Source organism: Arachis duranensis, chromosome 4 (genome assembly GCF_000817695.3).
Source record: "Arachis duranensis cultivar V14167 chromosome 4, aradu.V14167.gnm2.J7QH, whole genome shotgun sequence".
NCBI classification, from domain to species: domain Eukaryota; kingdom Viridiplantae; phylum Streptophyta; class Magnoliopsida; order Fabales; family Fabaceae; genus Arachis; species Arachis duranensis.
The window spans coordinates 111,540,887-111,561,307 of NC_029775.3; the positions used below are offsets into that span (position 1 = coordinate 111,540,887).

The window sequence follows — 20,421 nt, forward strand, 5'->3', positions numbered from 1 at the left end:
ATGAAAAAACCAAAATTTAATTTTTATATTTTTTTATTTTTTAAAAGATATTTTTGGCCATTAACAAAAAAAATCACAAAATAATTTTAACTCAATGTCAAATCACTGAATTTCAATGATATAAATATTTCACTTTTATAATTATATTACAAAAAATTCGTATCAAAGTTGATCTCTATTAATTTTTTGAAAATATATTTGACCGTCAACTACTTCTGTTGCATCTTAAAATATTTTTATCATGAGCAAATTTGGAGATTTTTTAAAATAAAAAATTTAAATATTTTATTTACAGATATAAATAATTTGTAGCATAAATATTTACTAATTTCTATTTTTTTATATATTTTGTTTAGAGTGTAAACGAATTAAAATAGTTTATATCTCGACGAAATAAGACATGATTTAATTTGGCTTGTATCTCATTTACATCGTAGAGAAAATACGTGTATTTGTAAATTACGAATTTGAATATTTGTAAAAAAATAATACGTTTTTCTAAAGATTTTTATATTAAGTTTCTCTCCTAGCTAATGTAAAATTTTGAGTTGCTAGATAGCTTTGTATATTTTCATATAACTTTTTAGGTTTCTTTGTAAAAAAAGAATCATTATAATTAGGGGGTTAAGTACTGTTTTCGTCCCTAAGGTCTGGGTGAAAATCAAAATCGTCCCCGACCTTTTTTTGTTATTAAAATCATCCTCAACGTTACAAAATGAGTAAATACCCATAGTCGTCCCTGAGATTCACGCAAATACCCATAGTAATCCATAAGATCCCGATTTTTCCATTGTAGTCCTCCAAATAAAGTTTCGAGCACTCAAACTGGACCCTGGGTATATTTCTGGTGATGACTCATCACCGGAGCGCTGACGTGGACTCGGTTTGCCACGCTGGAGGGGTCCCAATGACTAGCTGAGCTGGCTAATTTCCAAATTGCACCCAGATTGGTCCCTCTTATTATATGTAACCCTAAATCCCCAAATTCTCAGACACTTCATCTCTTCGTCTTGTTCATCTCTTCTCCTTCTTCTTTCATACACTTCTTCATGTTCATTTTTTCGCGATATATATTGGTGCTTCGATGTCATGAGAAATTGGTGACGAACCATCTGCATAAGCATACATTGACTCAAGATCCATGAGGAATTGGTGGTGAACCATCTGCATTGTTTGGCAAGAAGATCTCCCACACACCAAATTCATTCTGTTTGGATATATTAACCGAAGATGATTACATGCTCCAACTAGCACAATCATTTGCATACATTAACAGAAACATACCGGAGTCATTACAGCGGCATTTGAATTCCAATTGTTGAAGTCTCCAATTAATACTGCTGACTGAGAAAATATCCAATCATTTTTAAGACACATGTCAAGCTATATTTCTACATCGAAAACAAGATTTTTGTTGAACTTTAGATGAACATCCAAAATAGATTTTTTAATAATACAACCCCTTAAATTGAATTTGAGCATAAGAAAAGAAACCAATTTTAATAATAAGAGCTAAGAATATAATATGAAAGCATATATACCTTAGCTCCTGGTGCCCATTCTCTATAAGTAATTCCTATGACACTGCAAAAAATAGTAGTAATATTGATAAATAAGTTGGTATTAATAAAAGTAGATAAGTTCATAGCAGCTTTCTGAGCAAGAAGCTAGATACCTTTGCCTAAAGCCAAAATTTTCATAGCCGCGAGGAAATGGATCTAGGCCACCTTCATGCTTGTCGATATCCTCTCGCAATCTCAAGTATCATCCGAAACTGTAATTTGAAAAATTTACATGATCTAGCAACTCAGATAGTTGTTCCACAAATACTTTAAGGAAATGAAGCTTAAAAGTGAGGTTACCGAGAATCAAGATGGTCGCGGTGAGTGAGCAAAAGTGGATCAATTTCATAAATTTTCTTCCCACAGCCAGGTGGAGGGATGATCTTAATTTTAACTACTTCATCTTTTTCCATTTTCAATTTTTTGTCTTTCGATACCAATGTCTTCTTAGCATGAGTTCTAGCACTATATTCTACAAGAGATGCCAAAAAACAGAACCTTTCTCATCTCCAATCCCTCTGAAATTTCTAAGCTACTTTTTTTATTAAATCACCAACACTATGAAGAATTGAAGATCCTAAAATATGAATTCAGCAAAACAACATTTGAAGAAATATGTGATTAGCAATCTTATCTAAGCTAACTATGATTTCTAATTTTCTATTCACAAAAGTGCCACAAAAATATAATATATTCTTGATTCTTCATATGCACATGACATTGAAATCCCCAATCACAAAAACACATTTTTTTATTAAATTAGGAATTTCAAGTTCTTCTATTAAGGAAGAAGCATATTCTTAATCTTCAAAGAATAACTACATAGAGGGTTAATTTTACAAAATAAAGCACAAATAGCTGAACGAAAAAAAAAAAAGAAACGTGCTACAATTGGAACAACATTCCCAAAATCGGTTTATGAAGTAGAACACTTGTGATTATGAAACTCCACAAAAGATGAGATTCAGATTTGGTGGACACATAACAGAACCTCAACTACACTAACAACTTGTATATCATCAATCAACACTGTATTAAAAATACAAAGTAAAAAAAAAGGGAAGGTTACCTTGAGTTCGATCACAAAGTCAGAACCTTGTTCTTCTCGTGAAGGAGGGAAAGAACGATAACAACTTTTAGTCGAATTACTTCTTCTCTCAAATTTTTCTAGCCAGCGAATACAACCCTACGGCTACGCCATTGATGGGGAGATGAAGAAGAAGTCAGAGGGTGGAAGAAGAAGAGACGAGTGAAGTGAAGCGTTTGTGTTGGGAGAGAAAACTGTTTTTCATACTAAATAACATCTAAACGGCGTCATTTTTGGCTATGAAGGACACCAAACCAAAACGACAATGTTTTGGACCCTTCCCACGTGGCAATCCGAGGCCACGTCAGCGCTCCGATGATGACTCATCACCTGAAATATGGCCAGAGACCAGTTTGAGTGCTCGAAGCTCTATCTGGAGGACTACAATGAGAAAATCGGGATCTTAGGGATTACTATGGGTATTTGCGTGAATGTCAGGGACGACTATGGGTATTTACTCTTACAAAATGTTATAAAATCGTCCTTTTAACACTCCAACTCTAATTTCAACTTCAATTTTTGTCTCGTCGCCGTCTCCGCCCTACTTATTCATTTCTAAGGTGTGCCGCCGCCGTCGCGTCGTCATTGGGAGACCACGCCATCGCGTCGTCATCGGGAAGGGGACTCCGCCGGTGCTACTTCTTCTTTTGTGACTGCCTTTGCTTTTTCTTCTGTGACTGCCTCTGCTTCTGTTTGAACTTCTGCTTCTGCTTCTGCTTGAACTTTTACTTCTGTCTTTTTTAATTTTTTGAATTTCTGTTGTTTTGCTGTTTTTGAATCTGAAAACTGAAATTGTAGTTGATGATTATTGAATTATTATTTATTGAAATTGCTGTGATTATTGAAATTGTTATGCTTCTTTTGCCTCTAATTTTGTTGTTGATTTATTTTGTTTTGTGAATGTTGATGTTAATTTGTTTTGGGACTATTGTTATTGGTAAAAAAAAAAGTGTTATGAGTAATGAATGGCTATGATGGCAATGGTGATGATAGTGAGAAAAGGGAGAGGGAAGAGGTGGAAGGAGATTGGGGAAGAGTGAGAAGAGGAAAGGGATTGGGGAAGAATGAGAAGAGGAAGGGGAAGAGGGGTGGGTGTCCTTCGGCAATGGTAATGGTAAAGGTGAGAAGAAGAGGGTGATGGTGAAGAGTAGAAGGAAGGGGATTGGGGGAGGAATGGGGGGAGAGACCAAAGAGATGCTAGGTGGGGATATTTTGCTCTTTTTTTTAAATATTATTTTTGTTAATAATGAAGGGTAATATGGTAAAAAAAATCAAATTGAAGTGGAAAATGACGATTTTATAACGTTTTGTAATGTTGAGAATGATTTTAATAATAAAAAATGGTCGGAGACGATTTAATTTTCATCCAGACCAACGAAAACAATACTTAACCCTTATAATTATTATGAAAGAAGGTGAACATCTTTTCTAAAATTTTTGCGATGACTACAATTTTGTATGTTTTCATGTAACTTCGTAGTTTTTCTTCTAAAATTAAGTAAAAAAATAACCGAAATTTTTATAAAAAAATAACATTATATTTTTACTTATCATTAAATTTTTGCAATCTTGTCTTTATATTTGCCCAAAAATCTTTTCTAAAAAAACTAGTTGAGTTGTCTTTATACAATTGATTATAATTTTGTATGGTTTTATGTAATTTCTTAGCTTTCTTCTCTAATAAAAAAGATAATTATAACTCTTATTAAAGAGTGAAATTGTACTTTCACTTTTTTTCATTAAACTTTTGCAATTTCCTCTTTTATTTACCCAAAAACTTTTCAAAAGAATTATTTGATTATGTTTATGCAATCATCTTTGATAAAAAAAAAATATATATTATAACAACGATGATAAACAATTGTATATGTATAAATTGTGAATAATTAGATTTAAGTATTGTTAATTTCTATTTCTTAAGTAAATGATAAATCAGTTATAACAAAAGAACTAATGTTTATCTTTAATATCCTACGTAATTATCAAATTCTATTAACTTAGATAACCCTTATTAATATGACAAAATGGAATAAACATAAGTAAATGAGAGATTGCTAATGGCAAGATTAGCATGATGTGACAATAGTATAAAATATTGTGTTAAACTTTTAATATAACATACTTTGAACTCTCTTTTTAAATATTACCAGATAAAAAATAAATAAATAAATTATTAATATTATTATTTATGTAATGTTTTTTCTATATCAAGATCATCCAAAAAGAATGAAACCCCGAACTTACAAGAGCAAGTGCAATGTGTCCTGCAATTTACAATACCAAGAAAAAAAGAACAGATTTCCAACCATGAATTACTTGTGTAAAACTGCAAGCATGAGAGTGTCAACAAAGCTAAAATTTTATTATTACTATGAATACATAGTTTAATGTGATCTCATCAATTGAATTCTACATTTTGTACTTAAAACAGGAAATTTGGTCACAAAATGTACCAAAAGATGTATTTTATCCACTGTTACCAACACACAGTGTAAACTTGGGAGCATTAATAACTTGGTAAGTCCTCATCCATCATTCATTCACTCCACATGTCATTGGCTAATGAGGGCTTCAATTCATGATAGCATTGCCTTCTCCAACAGCTCCTGCAATTCCCCTTTTTGATATGCTTCTGCAGCCAAAGAAAGGATGGGAGATTAGAAGAGGACAAGTATATTGCAGAAACTATGAGGGTCCGTTTGGTTTGCATTTTTATTTTTAGAATTTTGTGAAGAAAAAAGGAAAAACAGGAGATGAAGCAAGAAAATAGAATTTTAGTATTTTTACTATTTTCTCTTTTTCCTTCGCAAAATCCTAACAACAGAAAATACTGAGAATGAAAAACACAAGTCAATCGCACCCTCAGGCCTATTTGATTTCTGTTTTCGCTTCTTGTTTTCATATTTCCTTGGTCAAATGTAAAATGTGAAATTCACTATCTAGCTATCCCCTTAATCCATTTATGATTACTATTACTAGTTTACTACCCATTATGGTCAATGTTTCAATGATTTGATTAGTGAAACAAACCAAATTCTACAAGCATCAGGAAAACAAAGCAATCATATCATAAAGCCAGGACCGACGGATCGAGCCATTATTACGGAAACCAATGCAAAATTAACCTTCACAACTAGAAATCTGAGTGACATACCAACAGTGATATCACAGCCACCAAAAAACTCTCCATCTATGTAGAGTTGAGGAAAGGTTGGCCAACTCGAATACTCCTTGAGTCCTTGGCGCAGCAACTCATTTTCCAGTATGTTTATCGTCTCAAAAGGCACGTTCAGAGACTTCAATATCTGCACCACTGTGTTCGAGAATCCGCACTGCGGAAAATCCTTAGTTCCCTTCATAAACAGAACTACCTTATTTGAAGTAACAACTTTATCCAATGTAGACTTCAATTGAGGAGTCAATCCTGCAAATAAAACCAAAAACCCAACATATAATTAGGCGTACCAGTAATTATAAAGTAAAAACCCTCAACTTAATCATATTTTTTTTTCAAACCTCAAATTAGTCCTCTAAATAGCTTTAACATCAATTTGGTCATCAATGTTTAAAATAGAAATCAGTATCACACTGATATATATTTAGATAACAGTTTCAGTCCTTTCATAGTTATTTCACTCTGTGAAGGACCAAACAGTAACCTTATAATCACATCAATGCTCAACCTTTCACACCATAAATCAATAGAAATTCAAGAAAAGTTTCAACACATGCTAAATAAGTAAATATTTACCAACCATGATTTCTCATGTTCCTAAAATTCTTTTGGTTAACAATTTACAGTACAGTGTAGTATATAGAAATCAATCTACAATAACAAAGAAAAGTAAATAGACTAATTTTGATGCAACTAATCACACGTTGAAAATGCTAATTCGATAATCTTAGATTTAAAAACACTAATTTGGGCATTTACTCTACTATGATTATTAGTTTAATAAGCTCAGATATACTAAAATAAAGACTTATTTTAACAATATGAATGTTGACACAATTGAAAATTCAAAAGAATCCCAAGTCCATAAAACCAGCAAAATGAGGGTTTTGGTGAATTGTGATTGAAAAGCTGAAAGAGTGACAAAGGTTGAAACTTTGGCATGCCCAGATCAAAATCCATTAACGAAATTGAAATTGAAAGAGAAGGGTAAGTGGAATCAGTACCAGAGGAGCACCGAACAATTGTGGAAGCGCGTTTGTGTTGTTTAGGGTGGAACTGAAAGAGGAGCTTCTTCTTGTTGTTTTGAGTCAAAGCAAGAGGAGGAGAAGGTTGCAGAAACAGTGTTCCTCGAAGGTGGGAGTGCGATGATGATGATGATGATGATGATGGAATTGTTGGGTGCAAATTGAAAGGTTTAATGCACCAACAAGAAGACATTTTTTCGTGCTTCGTATCAAAATCTCAGGACACCACAAAATTTCTGTTGTGTTTGGTCCAAATATCAGTTGCGTTGTGTTCTGCTTTGTAACTTTGTTTATTTTACTTATTAGCTTAATAAAAATTATGTGGTGTTATTTCCTAAAAGAAAAAAAAATAGAGTTTAGCTAAGATTCAAGGTTATTAATTGAAAAAATTTTAAAGAAAATATCTAAAAATGAAGTTTTTAATATATTATTATGTATTTATTAAAATAAAAAACTTTAAAAATTTTACTAATAACAATCTTAAAAAAAAAAACTTAAAAAAAAAGCAAACTATCATTTCTAATCACAAAACTTTAGAATACTAACAAATTCAATCATGAACAAATAAAAATAGTTTTGTACCCATAAAAAAATTATTTTTATGTGATAAAAATATCTAAATGTTAATTTTATTTATGAGTAAATTTATCAATATTTTAAACTTTCATGAATAAAAATGACAGTTTTTCGTTGTTTATGAGTACAAAGTTAGTTTTATTTATATATTTTTTTTAAATTCAACTAGTGATATAAGACTTTTTTTATTGATTTGTAAAAATCCAATTCAATTAAATTTTATAAAATTAGTTTACTTGGTTTATAAAGATAAGAATAAATAATAATACATTCTATTCTACTGATGCAAACCAGACCGAGAGAATATTCCTGAGGCTCTTGATTACAAGCAAAGGTTTCTTTATCAGTAATGAAGGTTACCTATGACTATGAGAATGCCAAAGGGAAAAAGAAGATTGATCAAATGAGCATTTGAAAGGTTATAATGAAGAAAATCCTGCTCACAAATTACAAAATATAACTCTCAATAAGGATACTTTTCATGGCTTTAGAACTTAGAAATTGTATACAAAATTAAGAGTAATGATACTAAGACTTAGGATGTTGGGAAGAAATCATTGTTACAAATTCATGTTATCATTTTATTTATAATCATTGGATAAATCATGTGACTATGTTCATCTTTGATGGAATTTCTTAACTTGAGAACCAGAGAAAAATTGTATCAATTCTCTTAATTGAGATCAATAAGAAAAGTTTTTTTCATTTTATCTATTTACCAACAAGAAAAACAGTTGTTGATTGAATATGCAATCATATCTCCTTTCCAAATTCCAACAGGCAAAGGATTTTTGTATACAGAGAAAATCAAAGAAAGAATCTATTGATGATCTGCATCAGCTGTAATTTCAATCCCCATCAAAGACAGTTCTTCACAAAGCAAATCAACACTCTTGAAATGTACACCTTTGATTCCAACTTCTATTGCTGCCTCCACATTCTTTTTCCTGCCACAATAAGCCCCAAATTAGGAATTTAATTTCTATACACTTTCAGTATAAATATTATACAAAACATTCCAATTATGTATTGTCATGTAATAAAAAGTAACCAACTTGATCGTGTATAATTAAGTTTAGGAATTTGCAAAAGAGAAATCAGCACCCTTAATAGCGACTGAGAGGGTAAAAAATAAATAAACATAAAGGGTGTGGAGGTACAATAGATTTTTAAGTTTCATAATATAATCTCATAAAAAATATTCTCAGTTCTCAATAAAAATAACTCATTTTCCCTTGATACATTCCTCAATACAGAGGTAAAATAGTCATTCATTCACACAAAAAGGACGAGAACTAAAGAAAGTTAAAACTCATTCTCATATAGATGACAATAAGACACATCCTGGTTTGATTTAATAACCAAAAAGTGTACAGTATATAAAGAGAAAGAGTAGAAACCTGTCATCTACAAATATACAATTTGCTGGATCAACTTTAAGATGTTCCAAAGCTTCCATAAAGAACTCGGTATCAGGCTTCCTCTTTCCTGAAACACATTATAAATAGGGCCAATACTGCATAAGTTTTCAGTGATTTGATATAGTTTGAATTTATGCTTCAGCCCTCATTAATCAAATCAAAACAAGTTGTGCTATACCATATGTACACGAACAAAATGTCCAAGATAAATATTTTGATAGTTCTAACTTGTCTTCAATCAACTGGTACCTACAATACAAGACATTCTGAAGAAGACTCTGGGGAGCCAAAAAACCAAAATCATAATAAGAACAACTGTCTTACCATATGGGGTAGTTTGTAAAAGCATGCATCTCATAGTTGTTTTGCTTTAAGGAAAGAAGCAAATGTTCAATTCCTTCAATGTATGAATATCCACTTGTCATGCAAGTTTTAAGGCCTGTGATGGAAACACACATGAAACTCAGTAACTTAATCAAACTCAACAGCCGCTTAGCACACAACAATAATACATTTGATGTACTTTAGGAGTGCTCTAAATAAAGCTCAACAATCTCTTCTAGAACAAAGAAGTTAAAATGTTACAGGGCAAGGAACTCTAAGCTATGAATAACGATGATATAAAGCAGTCTTAACAGGTCATGGTAAAGCATGTAACAAACAAGCAATCAACTATTAGAAAATAAACAGCAAGCCGAAAATTGTCTTGATTGACACAAATTGGAGTTAATAATTCCTTTAGCATCCAATATCAGATTAATATCAAGTAACTTATCATCAACACCTAAAGCATTCCAGGAGAAAAGGATGCTAAAACTTCTGGAAGGACGAAAACAATTTTTTTTCCCTCGGAAAGGTCACCAAAAGGCTACCATTTTGTGGGGTTGGAAGAACTGTAGCCAATCTGGAATTGATCTGAAATGACTTGATCTATGAACAAAAATATCGACATCAGCATTTTGCGGTTCTTAAAAGTCAGATTTTCAATGTATTATATTAAACTAAAATAGTATCATGTACATGACTAATACTAAGTTATCAGCTCTAGCAACAAAATGTTAGACCAACCTTCTAAATCAACATCCCTTCCGTCCTTAAAAAATTTTCTCGCTAGCTCCATCTGGAAGAGAAAAACATTATTAAGAACGATGTTATGAAAGTGGAAACTACTAAACCATTTTATGCAGAAGATACGAGAAATTCGAAAGCAATTAGTGAAAATGTTTTAATGAGGAATGAAATGTGACATCCTACATTTACATAATAAAACCATTGTTTGGATTCTGACAAAAGGGAAATAAATAGAAATACCAATCTCCGATCACAACAATAAACAAAGTGAAACTAACAGGGTCCAGGAACTCATCAAGAATATTGCATGATGGGTTCTAAAACCTACAACTTGCATCCAAAAAACACTCTACTTTGCTACTGAACAACAATGACAGATTCCAAATCCTTAGAAATGACCCCTAATAAGCAATTCAACTCAATATGACACATATGCAAAAGATTTGAACATTCTCCAAATTCCCTATATGCAATTCAACTAAAAAATTGGGAACGGTTCAAGCCAAATGAATAAGTATTGACAAAAAAGAAAGCTTTTTATTTTAAGCTAAGTCCAAATTCCAAAATATACTAATATTAATTAAGGTCAAAGTTTGAAGCTTTGGATAAAATTGAAAGAGGGAACATAGTTTTAGTTAAGTTAGGTATACCTCATCAATGAGTCCCTTTTCAAATTCAATCCATGTTGTTGGGTTCTTGGAATCCAAGAGTTCCTTGAAGGACATTCGGAAGAAGGCAGGGACATCCTCGTAGAATGGGTCTCGAACAAGTGTGTCCATGATGTCGAAGAGCAGAATAGGAAGCTTCCCCTTCCTGTAGTTGGGAACCGGCAACGACATGTTTGTGATTGAGAATGAAGAAAAGGAAGAAGAAGGTTTGAATCTGAATTTGAAATTGAAGTGCTTTGGGGTCGATGGTGTTGCTTGGAATTGGAAAAGAGAGAGAGTGTGGAAGAATGAGTAGGAAGAAGAAGAAGAAGGTGCTCCCACTCCCACTCTCACTCCCATTCTTCTTCTTCTTCTTCTTCTTCTTCAGTTTCAATTTAAAGCTTTTAGGCTGAGTTTGCACTTTGCAGACACTTGTTCTTCTCTTTGATCTTGCTTATGCCAAATCAGATAACTCCCTTCTAATTTTTTAATTTCAGACGGTATTAGAATAAGACGGGCCGTTTGGAACTTTAAAAATAACTTTTTTTATTTTTACCTTATGAAAAATAATAATATTAATTTTTGTATAATTTTTAAAATTAAATTATAACTTTTTAAAAAATTATTTAGGAATTTATAAAAAAGTTAAAAAAAATTCTAATAATACTATTACTTTTTATCATATTTCTATAAAATAAGCACTTTTAGAATTAAAAATTCACAAAATAACTTATTTATAAGCTACTTTTAATATAGTCATTTATTATTTAAGCTATTTTTTCAAAAGTAATTTAATTAAGTTGTTTGAGCTTTATTTAAAAATTAATAATAAATTAATAAATTATTGCACATATACTACAGGATGAAAACTTAGATAGAATCAGGCTCCACACCGGCAGAGCCAATCTCAGTGTGCAAGTTGATTTTGGTAGCGTCCATCGCTGTCGCGATCCACCTTGTCAACACGGTCCAAATAGCATGGCTAATACCAATCTATGTGGAGTTCGAAATACCCGATAAATGAACCTCTTTGCTGTGGCTTGTCGGCCGTTTCTAGCTCTGTTTTCCATCCCATACTTAGATATTACAGCAACACCTGTAAATTAGGGTGGCGGCCCCATCATTTTATGTTTGCGGGTGCCGTTGGCGCCACCATAGCTTTTTTGAAATTGGATTTGCCAAAGACATTGGGTATGCCTTTTGAGACAACCTCTCTGAGTATGTTCAGCATCGTGCCTTAATCATTTTTGGGATCGAATTATGAATGTTGGAGATTTCGATCAACATGATCGATGCCCGCTGCAGAAACTTTCTTGATGATCTTGCCAGCAGAGACCAACCAAAGATCAGACTGACATACCGGTTCTTCTCATTCTTAAAGGAACTGAGTTACTTGGCCGCCTTATTTAGTTGATTTGATGTTATGTTGCCATTCACCGTGACAAAAACTGTGTTAGGTTCTGTGAAAATGTGAAAAGCATATCAATTTTCTCAATCCTTCTTCTATCGTTATTGACGGCCGTTGCTGTGTTATGCATCCAGAACAAGCCAGCATTACATGAAGAGGAATCAAGTAAGAGGGAAGAGAAAGATGACATATGCGCACTAGTTAAAGGCTTCCAAGAAATGTTTCGAACCATGAAGATGTTGGGTTTTATTCAGCCTTTTCATGGTCCGAAACATTTCTCGGAAGCATTTAACTAGTGCGTATATGTCATATTTCTCTTCCTTCTTACTTGATTCCTCGTCATGTAATGCTGGCTTGTTCTGGATGCATAACACAGCCACGGCCGTCAATAACGGTAGAAGGATTGAGAAAATTGATATGCTTTTCATATTTGTGCAGGAACATATCACATGCTTTTGTCACGGTGAATGCCAACATAACATCGAATCTACTAAATAAGGCGGCCAAGTAACCCAGTTCGTTTCCGACTGCCATGAAGAATGAGAAGAACTGGTATGCCAGTCTGATCTTTGGTTGGTCTCTGTTGGCAGGATCATCAAGGAGATCTCTGCAGCAGACATCGTTCATGTTGATCGAAATCTCCAACATCCATAATCCGATCCCAAAAATAATTAAGGCGCGATGCTGAGTATAGTCGGAGAGGTTTGTCTCCAAAGGCGTACCCAACGTCTTTGGCGAATCCAATTGTCAAAAAAGCTATGGTGGCGCCAACAGTACCCGCAAACATAAAGGGACATTGCCGCCACCCGAGTTTACAGGTGTTATAGCAATAGCTAAGTAAGGGGATGGAAAACAGAGCCAGAAACGGTGCCGACGAGCCACACGAAAGAGGTCCATTTATTCGTTATTCCGAACTCCACATAGATTGGTATTAGCCATGCTATCTTCATCACCTTTTTCTTCAACCAAAGCTTTAGTTAAACAAACTCTTATTTTAACCCACCTCTTGCCCAGCCTAGTACTACCTCCATCTAAAGTTTTTCCTCTTTGTGCCCACTTTCTAAACCCTTCCACTTTGTGCCTGATACTTTCTACCTCCCTCCAAACTCTCTTCTTTGTGCCTAGTTACATACCTTCTTCTTTGATAGCCATGAGTTCACCGAGTTCACCGACAGAATCAGGCTCCACACCGGTGGAGCCAATTTCAACGTGGAAGCTGGTTTTGGTGGCCTCCATCGCTGTCAGAATCCACCTTGTCAACGCGGTCCAAATAGCATGGCTAATACCAATTTATGGGGAGTTAAAAATACCCGATAAATTGACCTCTTTGGTGTGGTTCGTCGGCGTCGTTTCTAGCTCTGTTTTTCATCCCATACTTAGATATTACAGCAACACCTGTAAATTAGGGTGGCGGCACCGTCGTTTTATGTTTGCGTGTGCCGTTGGCGCCTGTTGATACCTTGGGTCGAGCTGTCCTGCCCGGGATGTTCGACAGACAAAGCGACCGACCACTTTAGCTAAGGACAACCCGACCTCTTCTCAAAGAGCTCGGCCAAGTCACAGGAAATCCCAAACAAAGGGCCCAAATAGAGGAACACGTCCCAAATCCAAGGGCAGCCCAAGCCTACAGGGAGAAGGGCGGTTCACTTAAAGATAAGATGACCTCACCACTAGATAAGATAAAGATAAGATAAGATAACTAACTTATCTTATCCACAGAAGGTCACATCTCACCATTATAAATACACTGGAGCACCCAGGTATAACTCATACTCTGATTCTACTCAATACTTGCTTAATACCCTTGCTAACTTAAGCATCGGAGTCCCTTGCAGGTACCCCCACCCTCCGGGGACGAAGGATCTGCAGCACTTTCAGTTCCACAAGTCAGACACACCAGCTCCAGCCGTTATACACCTGCCGGACACGTCGGCTCCGACCGACACAGAAGATCTCGACCGAGATCGACCTACAGTTTCAGGTAACCCTCAGAACATTGGTGCCATTGCCGGGGAACCTGGAAGTCATCCCATCACCATGGCGGACGACCATGACAACGACCACGATTCAGGTCTGGAAGATAGAACACCACACAAGAACGCGGATGTCACGCTACAAGATACCCCGATAACCAGCAAGGACAAAGACTCGCCAAATTCCGGGGAAATAGAAGCGCTCCTAGGTCGCCTAAAGCAACTTGAAAAAGAAACCCAATAACAACGAGAAATCGGAAAAGATCTACAAAGAGAGGTGCGGCGACGTCGAGAATTGGAAGAAAAACTACAGCAATTGGAAGCTGATCTTAAATTAAAAGTCCCCCGGGCCAATCCTGAAGAAAATTCACGCAAAGAGCAAGACCCGTTCACCAGAGAAATCATGAAAACCAAAATTCCAAAAGACTTCAAACTCCCAGATATGACCCTATACGATGGCACCACGGACCCCAACCACCACCTCAGCAACTTTAGAAGCAGAATGTACCTCACCGACGCCCCAGATGCTGTTCGCTGTAAAGCCTTTCCAACAACTCTCACAAAGACAGCAATCCGATGGTTCGACAACCTACCTCCAAAGTCCATCTCAAGCTTTGATGACCTAGCTAACAAATTCCTAGCCAGATTCTCCATTCAGAAAGATAAGGCCAAGCACACCCCCAGCTTACTAGGGATCAAACAAGGAGATCGGGAGAGCCTCCGCAACTACATGGAAAGATTCAACAAAACGTACATGGACATACAAAGTTTACCAACAGAAGCCGCCATTATCGGACTCATCAATGGCCTGCAAGAAGGACCTTTTAGCCAATCTATATCAAAGAAGTACCCGACCTCCTTAGACGAAGTACAGGAACAAGCAGAAAAATATATCAACATGGAAGAAAACGCTCGGTTAGGAGAGACCTCAAAATCGGGGACCTTCTACTGAGACAAAGACAAGGAATCCAAGAGAAAAGAAGATCGACAAGGGAAAAAAATAAAAAATACCACAATTACACTCCTCTCAGGGCATCCCTGGTCGAGATATACAAAGAAGTCTGCCATACAGAAAAAATCCCCCCAGCTCGGCCACTCAAAGGAAAAAAGGGAGGAGGAAACTGGAAGGAATGTTGTGAATACCATCGAGTCCGTGGACACTCCACAAACGAATGCTTCGACTTAAAAAATATCATAGAGAAATTAGTGAGAGAAGGAAAATTAGATAGATTTCTGGCCACCCGAGATGATGATCAAAGAAAGAGACGAAGGGATGAAGATACCGAGCGAACTGAACGATCGCCTCGGATACCAGAGCGACATGTCCACATGATACATGGCGGATTCGCAGGAGGTGGGATCTCCAAATCATCTCGCAAAAGATATCTCAAAGAAGTATATCATGTCGAGGGAAAGAAGGAAGCACTCAACATCCCGGCAATAACATTCACTAAAGAGGACGCCTCCGGCATCATCTCAGGACACGACGATCCCATGGTCATCACCATCATATTGGCAAACGCCAATCTACACCGCACCTTAATAGACCAAGGGAGTTCCGCCGATATCTTATTCAAAACAGCCTTCGATAAACTCGGCTTAGAAGAGAAAGAACTTAAAGCATATCCAAACAGTCTATTCGGACTAGGAGATACCCCGGTTCAACCGCTGGGATACATACCACTACATACAACCTTTGGAAAAGGGAACCAATCCAGGTCCTTCAGAATAGACTACATCGTGGTCGATGTAAGTTCAGCTTACAATGCTCTCCTAGGTCGGACAACACTCAACCAACTTGGCGCGATAGTCTCGACCCCACATTTATGTATGAAATTCCCCACTACGAAAGGAATAGCCACGATAAAAGCAGATCAAAAGATGGCACATCACTGTTATAACGAAAGCCTAAATCTCAGAGGCAGGGGAGAAGAGTTCCACACAATCGAGCTGGGCGAAGCCTAACAACGAGAAGTGCTTCGTCCACAACCAGAAGGTGCGATAGAGAAGATTTAGATCGGGGATACTTCGGAAAAAACAACCAATATCGGCACAATCCTAAAAGAAGATTCAAAAGAATTACTAATACAATTCTTACGAGATAATGTTGATCTCTTCGCGTGGAAAGCCGCAGACATGCCAGAAATAGACCCTAAGCTAATGAGCCATAAGTTGGCGGTCTATCCAGGATCTCGGCCGGTACAGCAGAGACGAAGAAAACTTGGGCCAGAGCGATCCCAGGCTGTGGAAGAGCAAGTACAAGCACTACTGGAAGCAGGATTCATAAGAGAAGTCAAATACCCACTATGGCTAGCCAACGTCGTCTTGGTGAAAAAATCAAACGGGAAGTGGTGAATGTGCACCGATTACACTGATCTCAACAAAGCTTGTCCAAAAGATCCATATCCACTTCCAAGTATTGACGCTCTGGTAGATGCTTCCTCCGGATATAGATATCTCTCGTTTATGGACGCTTACTCGAGATACAACCAAATCCCCATGTACCCACCAGATCAAGAAAAGACCTCGTTCTTAACACCGAAAGCAAACTACTGCTACATTGTGATGCCTTTCGGTCTCAAGAACGCAGGAGCTACTTATCAAAGGCTAATGAATAAAGCCTTCTCGGATCGCATCGGAAAGGTCATGGAAGTCTATGTGGACGACATGCTAATAAAAACACAAAGCGAAGAGACATTATTGTCCGATCTGGCCCAAGTGTTCGACACCATAAGAAAGCATGACATACGACTCAATCCCGCGAAATGCACCTTTGCAGTAGAGGCAGGCAAATTCTTAGGTTTCATGCTCACCCAAAGAGGAATTGAAGCAAATCCAGACAAGTGTCAGGCCATACTCAACATGAAGAGCCCAACCTGTGTCAAAGAAGTACAGCAACTCAATGGGAGATTGGCCGCCCTATCCTGATTCCTAGCAGGAGCTGCGATAAGATCTCTCCCCTTCTATGCTACTTTAAGAAAGGGAAAACAGTTCGAATGGACAACAGAATGTGAACAAGCCTTCCAAGACTTTAAGAAGTTCTTAGGACGGCCACCTATCCTATCTCGACCACGAGAAGGAGAACCACTCATATTATATCTCGCAGTAGGAAGCTGGGCAATAGCCTCAGCACTTGTCAAAGAAGACGAGAATGGACAACAACCTGTATACTTCATCAGCAAAAGCACTACAGGGATCCGAGCTGAACTACCAGAAAATAGAAAAATTCGCCTATACTCTCATTTTAACATACCGACGACTCCGCCCTTACTTCCAGGCTCACACCATTAAGGTTCGAACTAACCAGCCCCTAAAAGGAATATTGCAGAAAACAGATTTAGCAGGCAGAATTTTACAATGGGCAGTCGAGCTGTCAGAATTTGACCTCCAATATGAAGCTCGAACGGCTATCAAATCACAGTATCTGGCCAACTTTATCGCAGAATTCACAGATATCCTGGAAACCCTCACAGAATGGAATCTCTATGTGGACGGTTCTTCAAATAAAACTGGAAGCGGCGTAGGCATAATAATAGAAAGCAACCAAGGAACCCAAGTCGAGCTCAGTACCATTATTAAAATGCGTGCTGACCCCCACGCAAAGGAAGTGTTAGAAGAAGTACACGGCGGCATTTCTGGCAATCATCTCGGAGCGCGGGCCCTCGTCAAAAAAGTACTCCGGGCAGGGTTCTATTGGCCAACATTACAGAAAGAAGCCACAGAATTTGTAAAGACATGTCCACCATGTCAGAAACATGCCAACTTTCACATCGCTCCGCCAGAAGAGCTTATCAGCGTGACTTCTCCTTGGCCGTTTGCAAAATGGGGACTCGATCTTCTCGGCCCCTTTCCCCAGGGATCAGGACAAGTTAAATTTCTCATAGTAGGGGTAGACTACTTTACAAAGTGGATCGAGGCAGAACCCCTAGCTAACGCCACCGCCCAAAGAAGCCGGAAATTCCTACATAGAAACATTATTACAGGGTTCGGAGTTCCATATTCAATAATCACAGACAATGGCATTCAATTCACAGATGCAAACTTCAGAAAACTAGTAGCCGACTTGAATATAAAGCACCAGTACACCTCCGTCGAACATCCACAGGCCAATGGACAGGCCAAAGCTGCCAACAAAGTCATATTGGCCAGGTTAAAACGGAGATTACAAGATGCAAAGGGAGCCTAGGCAGAAGAGCTTCCACAGGTCCTATAGGGACATCGAACGACGCCACATTCCACCACAAAGGAAACCCCCTTCCGGTTAGCATACGTAACAGAGGCAATGATCCCAGTAGAGATTGAGGAAAGATCGCCTAGAGTAGTTCATTTCAATGAGGGAGCAAACTCCCAACTTCAGAGGGAAGAGCTCGACCTACTACCTGAAATTCAAGAAAGAGCTCGGATCAGGGATGAAGCTCTAAAGCGCCGAATGGCTTCCAGATATAATCAAAGGGTAGTACCGAGAAGTTTTACAAAGAACGATGTTATCCTAATCCAAAATGATATTGGAACAACTCGACCAGGAGAAGGAAAGCTGGCAGCAAACTGGAAAGGACCCTACCAAGTTATAGAAGTACTTGGGAAGGGCTACTATAGACTGTCCGAACTCGATGGACGAGAGCTTCCCAGATCATGGCACGCCTGCAACCCAACAAGGTACTACAGTTAGAAAATGTAAAAGATCTCATTATTGGATGCACTCTTTTTCCTGAAAAGGTTTTTTAATGAGGCACCAGGTTGAGACCTAGACACTATCTGACTTAAAAGGATGAAAAAATTCCCACATGTATATAATTTGCACTTTTAACAATTGGATTCGCCAAAGACATTAGGTATGCCTTTAGAGACAACCTCTACGAGTATACTCAGCATCATGCCTTAATCATTTTTGGGACCGGATTATGGATGTTGGAGATTTCGATCAACATGATCGATGCCCGCTGCAGAGACTTTCTTGATGATCTTGCCAGCAGAGACCAACCAAAGATCAGACTGGCTTTCCAGTTCTTCTCATTCTTTATGGCAGTCAGAAAGGAACTGGGTTACTTGGCCGCCTTATTTAGTAGATTTGATGTTATGTTGTCATTCACCGTGACAAAAGCATGTGATAGGTTCTGTGCAAATGTGAAAAACATATCAATTTTCTCAATCCTTCTTCTACCGTTATTGATGGCCGTGGCTGTGTTTTGCGTCCAGAACAAGCCAGCATTACATGAAGAGGAATCAAGTGAGAGGGAAGAGAAAGATGACATATGCGCACTAGTTAAAAGGCTTCCGAAAAATATTTCGGACCATGAAGAGGCTGAATAACATGTTGGGTTTTATTCAGCCTCTTCATGGTCCGAAACATTTCTCGGAAGCATTTAACTAGTGCGCATCTGTCATCTTCCCTTTCACTTGGGCATCGTTCATGTTGATCGAAATCTCCAACATCCATAATCTGATCCCAAAAATGATTAAGACGCGATGCTGAGTATACTCGGAGAGGTTGTCTCCAAAGGCATACCCAACGTCTTTGGCGAATCCAATTGTCAAAAAAGCTATGGTGGCGCCAACGGCACCCGCAAACATAAAAGAACGTTGCCACCACCCGAGTTCACAGGTGTTGCTGCAATAGCTAAGTAAGGGATGAAAAACAGAGCTAGAAATGGCAACGACAAGCCTCACGAATGAGGTCTGGTGCACGAAATTGTGATCATCAATGGCGCCATCAACATGGTACGCTCAATTGCAATTTCAATTCTTTATCACAACTTCGCACAACTAACCAGCAAGTGCACTGGGTCGTCCAAGTAATAAACCTTATGCGAGTAAGGGTCGATCCCACGGAGATTGTTGGTATGAAGCAAGCTATGGTCATCTTGTAAATCTCAGTCAGGCAGATTCAAATGGTTATGGATGATTTATGAATAAAGCATAAAATAAAGATAGAGATACTTATGTAATTCATTGGTGAAAATTTCAGATAAGCGTATGGAGATGCTTTGTCCCTTCCGTCTCTCTGCTTTCCTACTGTCTTCATCCAATCTTTCTTACTCCTTTCCATGGCAAGCTGTATGTTGGGCATCACCGTTGTCAGTGGCTATAGTCCCGTCCTCTCAGTGAAAATGTTCAACGCGCTCTGTCACAGCATGGCTATTCAGCTGTCGGTTCTCGATCATGTCGGAATAGAATCCAGTGATTCTTTTGCGTCTGTCACTAACGCCCCACAATCGCGAGTTTGAAGCTCGTCACAGTCATTCAATCATTGAATCCTACTCAGAATACCACAGACAAGGTTTAGACATTCTGGATTCTCTTGAATGCCGCCATCAATTCTAGCTTATACCACAAAGATTCTGATTAAGGAATCCAAATGATATCCACTCAATCTAAGGTAGAACGGAGGTGGTTGTCAGGCACACGTTCATAGGTGAGAATGATGATGAGTGTCACGGATCATCACATTCATCAAGTTGAAGAACAAGTGATATCTT

The 20,421-nt window shown here is 37.4% G+C and overlaps 3 protein-coding genes across 4 annotated transcripts; all 3 read right to left on the bottom strand.

Moving 5' to 3' along the window:
• Positions 1–4,990: 4,990 nt before the first annotated feature.
• Positions 4,991–7,127, bottom strand: LOC107485934 (monothiol glutaredoxin-S7, chloroplastic). 2 transcript variants are annotated; one of them, XM_052259999.1, is made up of 4 exons: positions 6,829–7,127; positions 5,804–6,073; positions 5,220–5,281; positions 4,991–5,184 (listed from the first exon to the last, which is right to left on the bottom strand). In XM_052259999.1, exons 1-3 carry the CDS (start codon positions 7,040–7,042, stop codon positions 5,226–5,228), a joined length of 540 nt encoding a protein of 179 aa, XP_052115959.1. In that variant the 5' UTR covers positions 7,043–7,127; the 3' UTR covers positions 4,991–5,184; positions 5,220–5,225. The 2 variants fall into 2 exon arrangements, with proteins under 2 accessions (XP_052115959.1, XP_015961955.1); XM_016106469.3 differs by having other exon boundaries at positions 4,991–5,281.
• A 957-nt stretch (positions 7,128–8,084) lies between these two features.
• Positions 8,085–11,039, bottom strand: LOC107485933 (flavin mononucleotide hydrolase 1, chloroplatic). The gene is made up of 6 exons (XM_016106468.3): positions 10,568–11,039; positions 9,915–9,966; positions 9,171–9,285; positions 9,025–9,095; positions 8,826–8,913; positions 8,085–8,372 (listed from the first exon to the last, which is right to left on the bottom strand). The coding sequence occupies exons 1-6, from the start codon at positions 10,922–10,924 to the stop codon at positions 8,246–8,248; spliced, it is 810 nt and encodes a 269-aa protein (XP_015961954.1). The 5' UTR covers positions 10,925–11,039; the 3' UTR covers positions 8,085–8,245.
• Positions 11,040–12,311: 1,272 nt separating this feature from the next.
• On the bottom strand, positions 12,312–12,869 carry LOC127746696 (putative sucrose transport protein SUC6). Its single transcript, XM_052260688.1, has 2 exons — positions 12,750–12,869; positions 12,312–12,656 (listed from the first exon to the last, which is right to left on the bottom strand). Exons 1-2 carry the CDS (start codon positions 12,867–12,869, stop codon positions 12,312–12,314), a joined length of 465 nt encoding a protein of 154 aa, XP_052116648.1.
• Between the last annotated feature and the right edge of the window lie 7,552 nt (positions 12,870–20,421).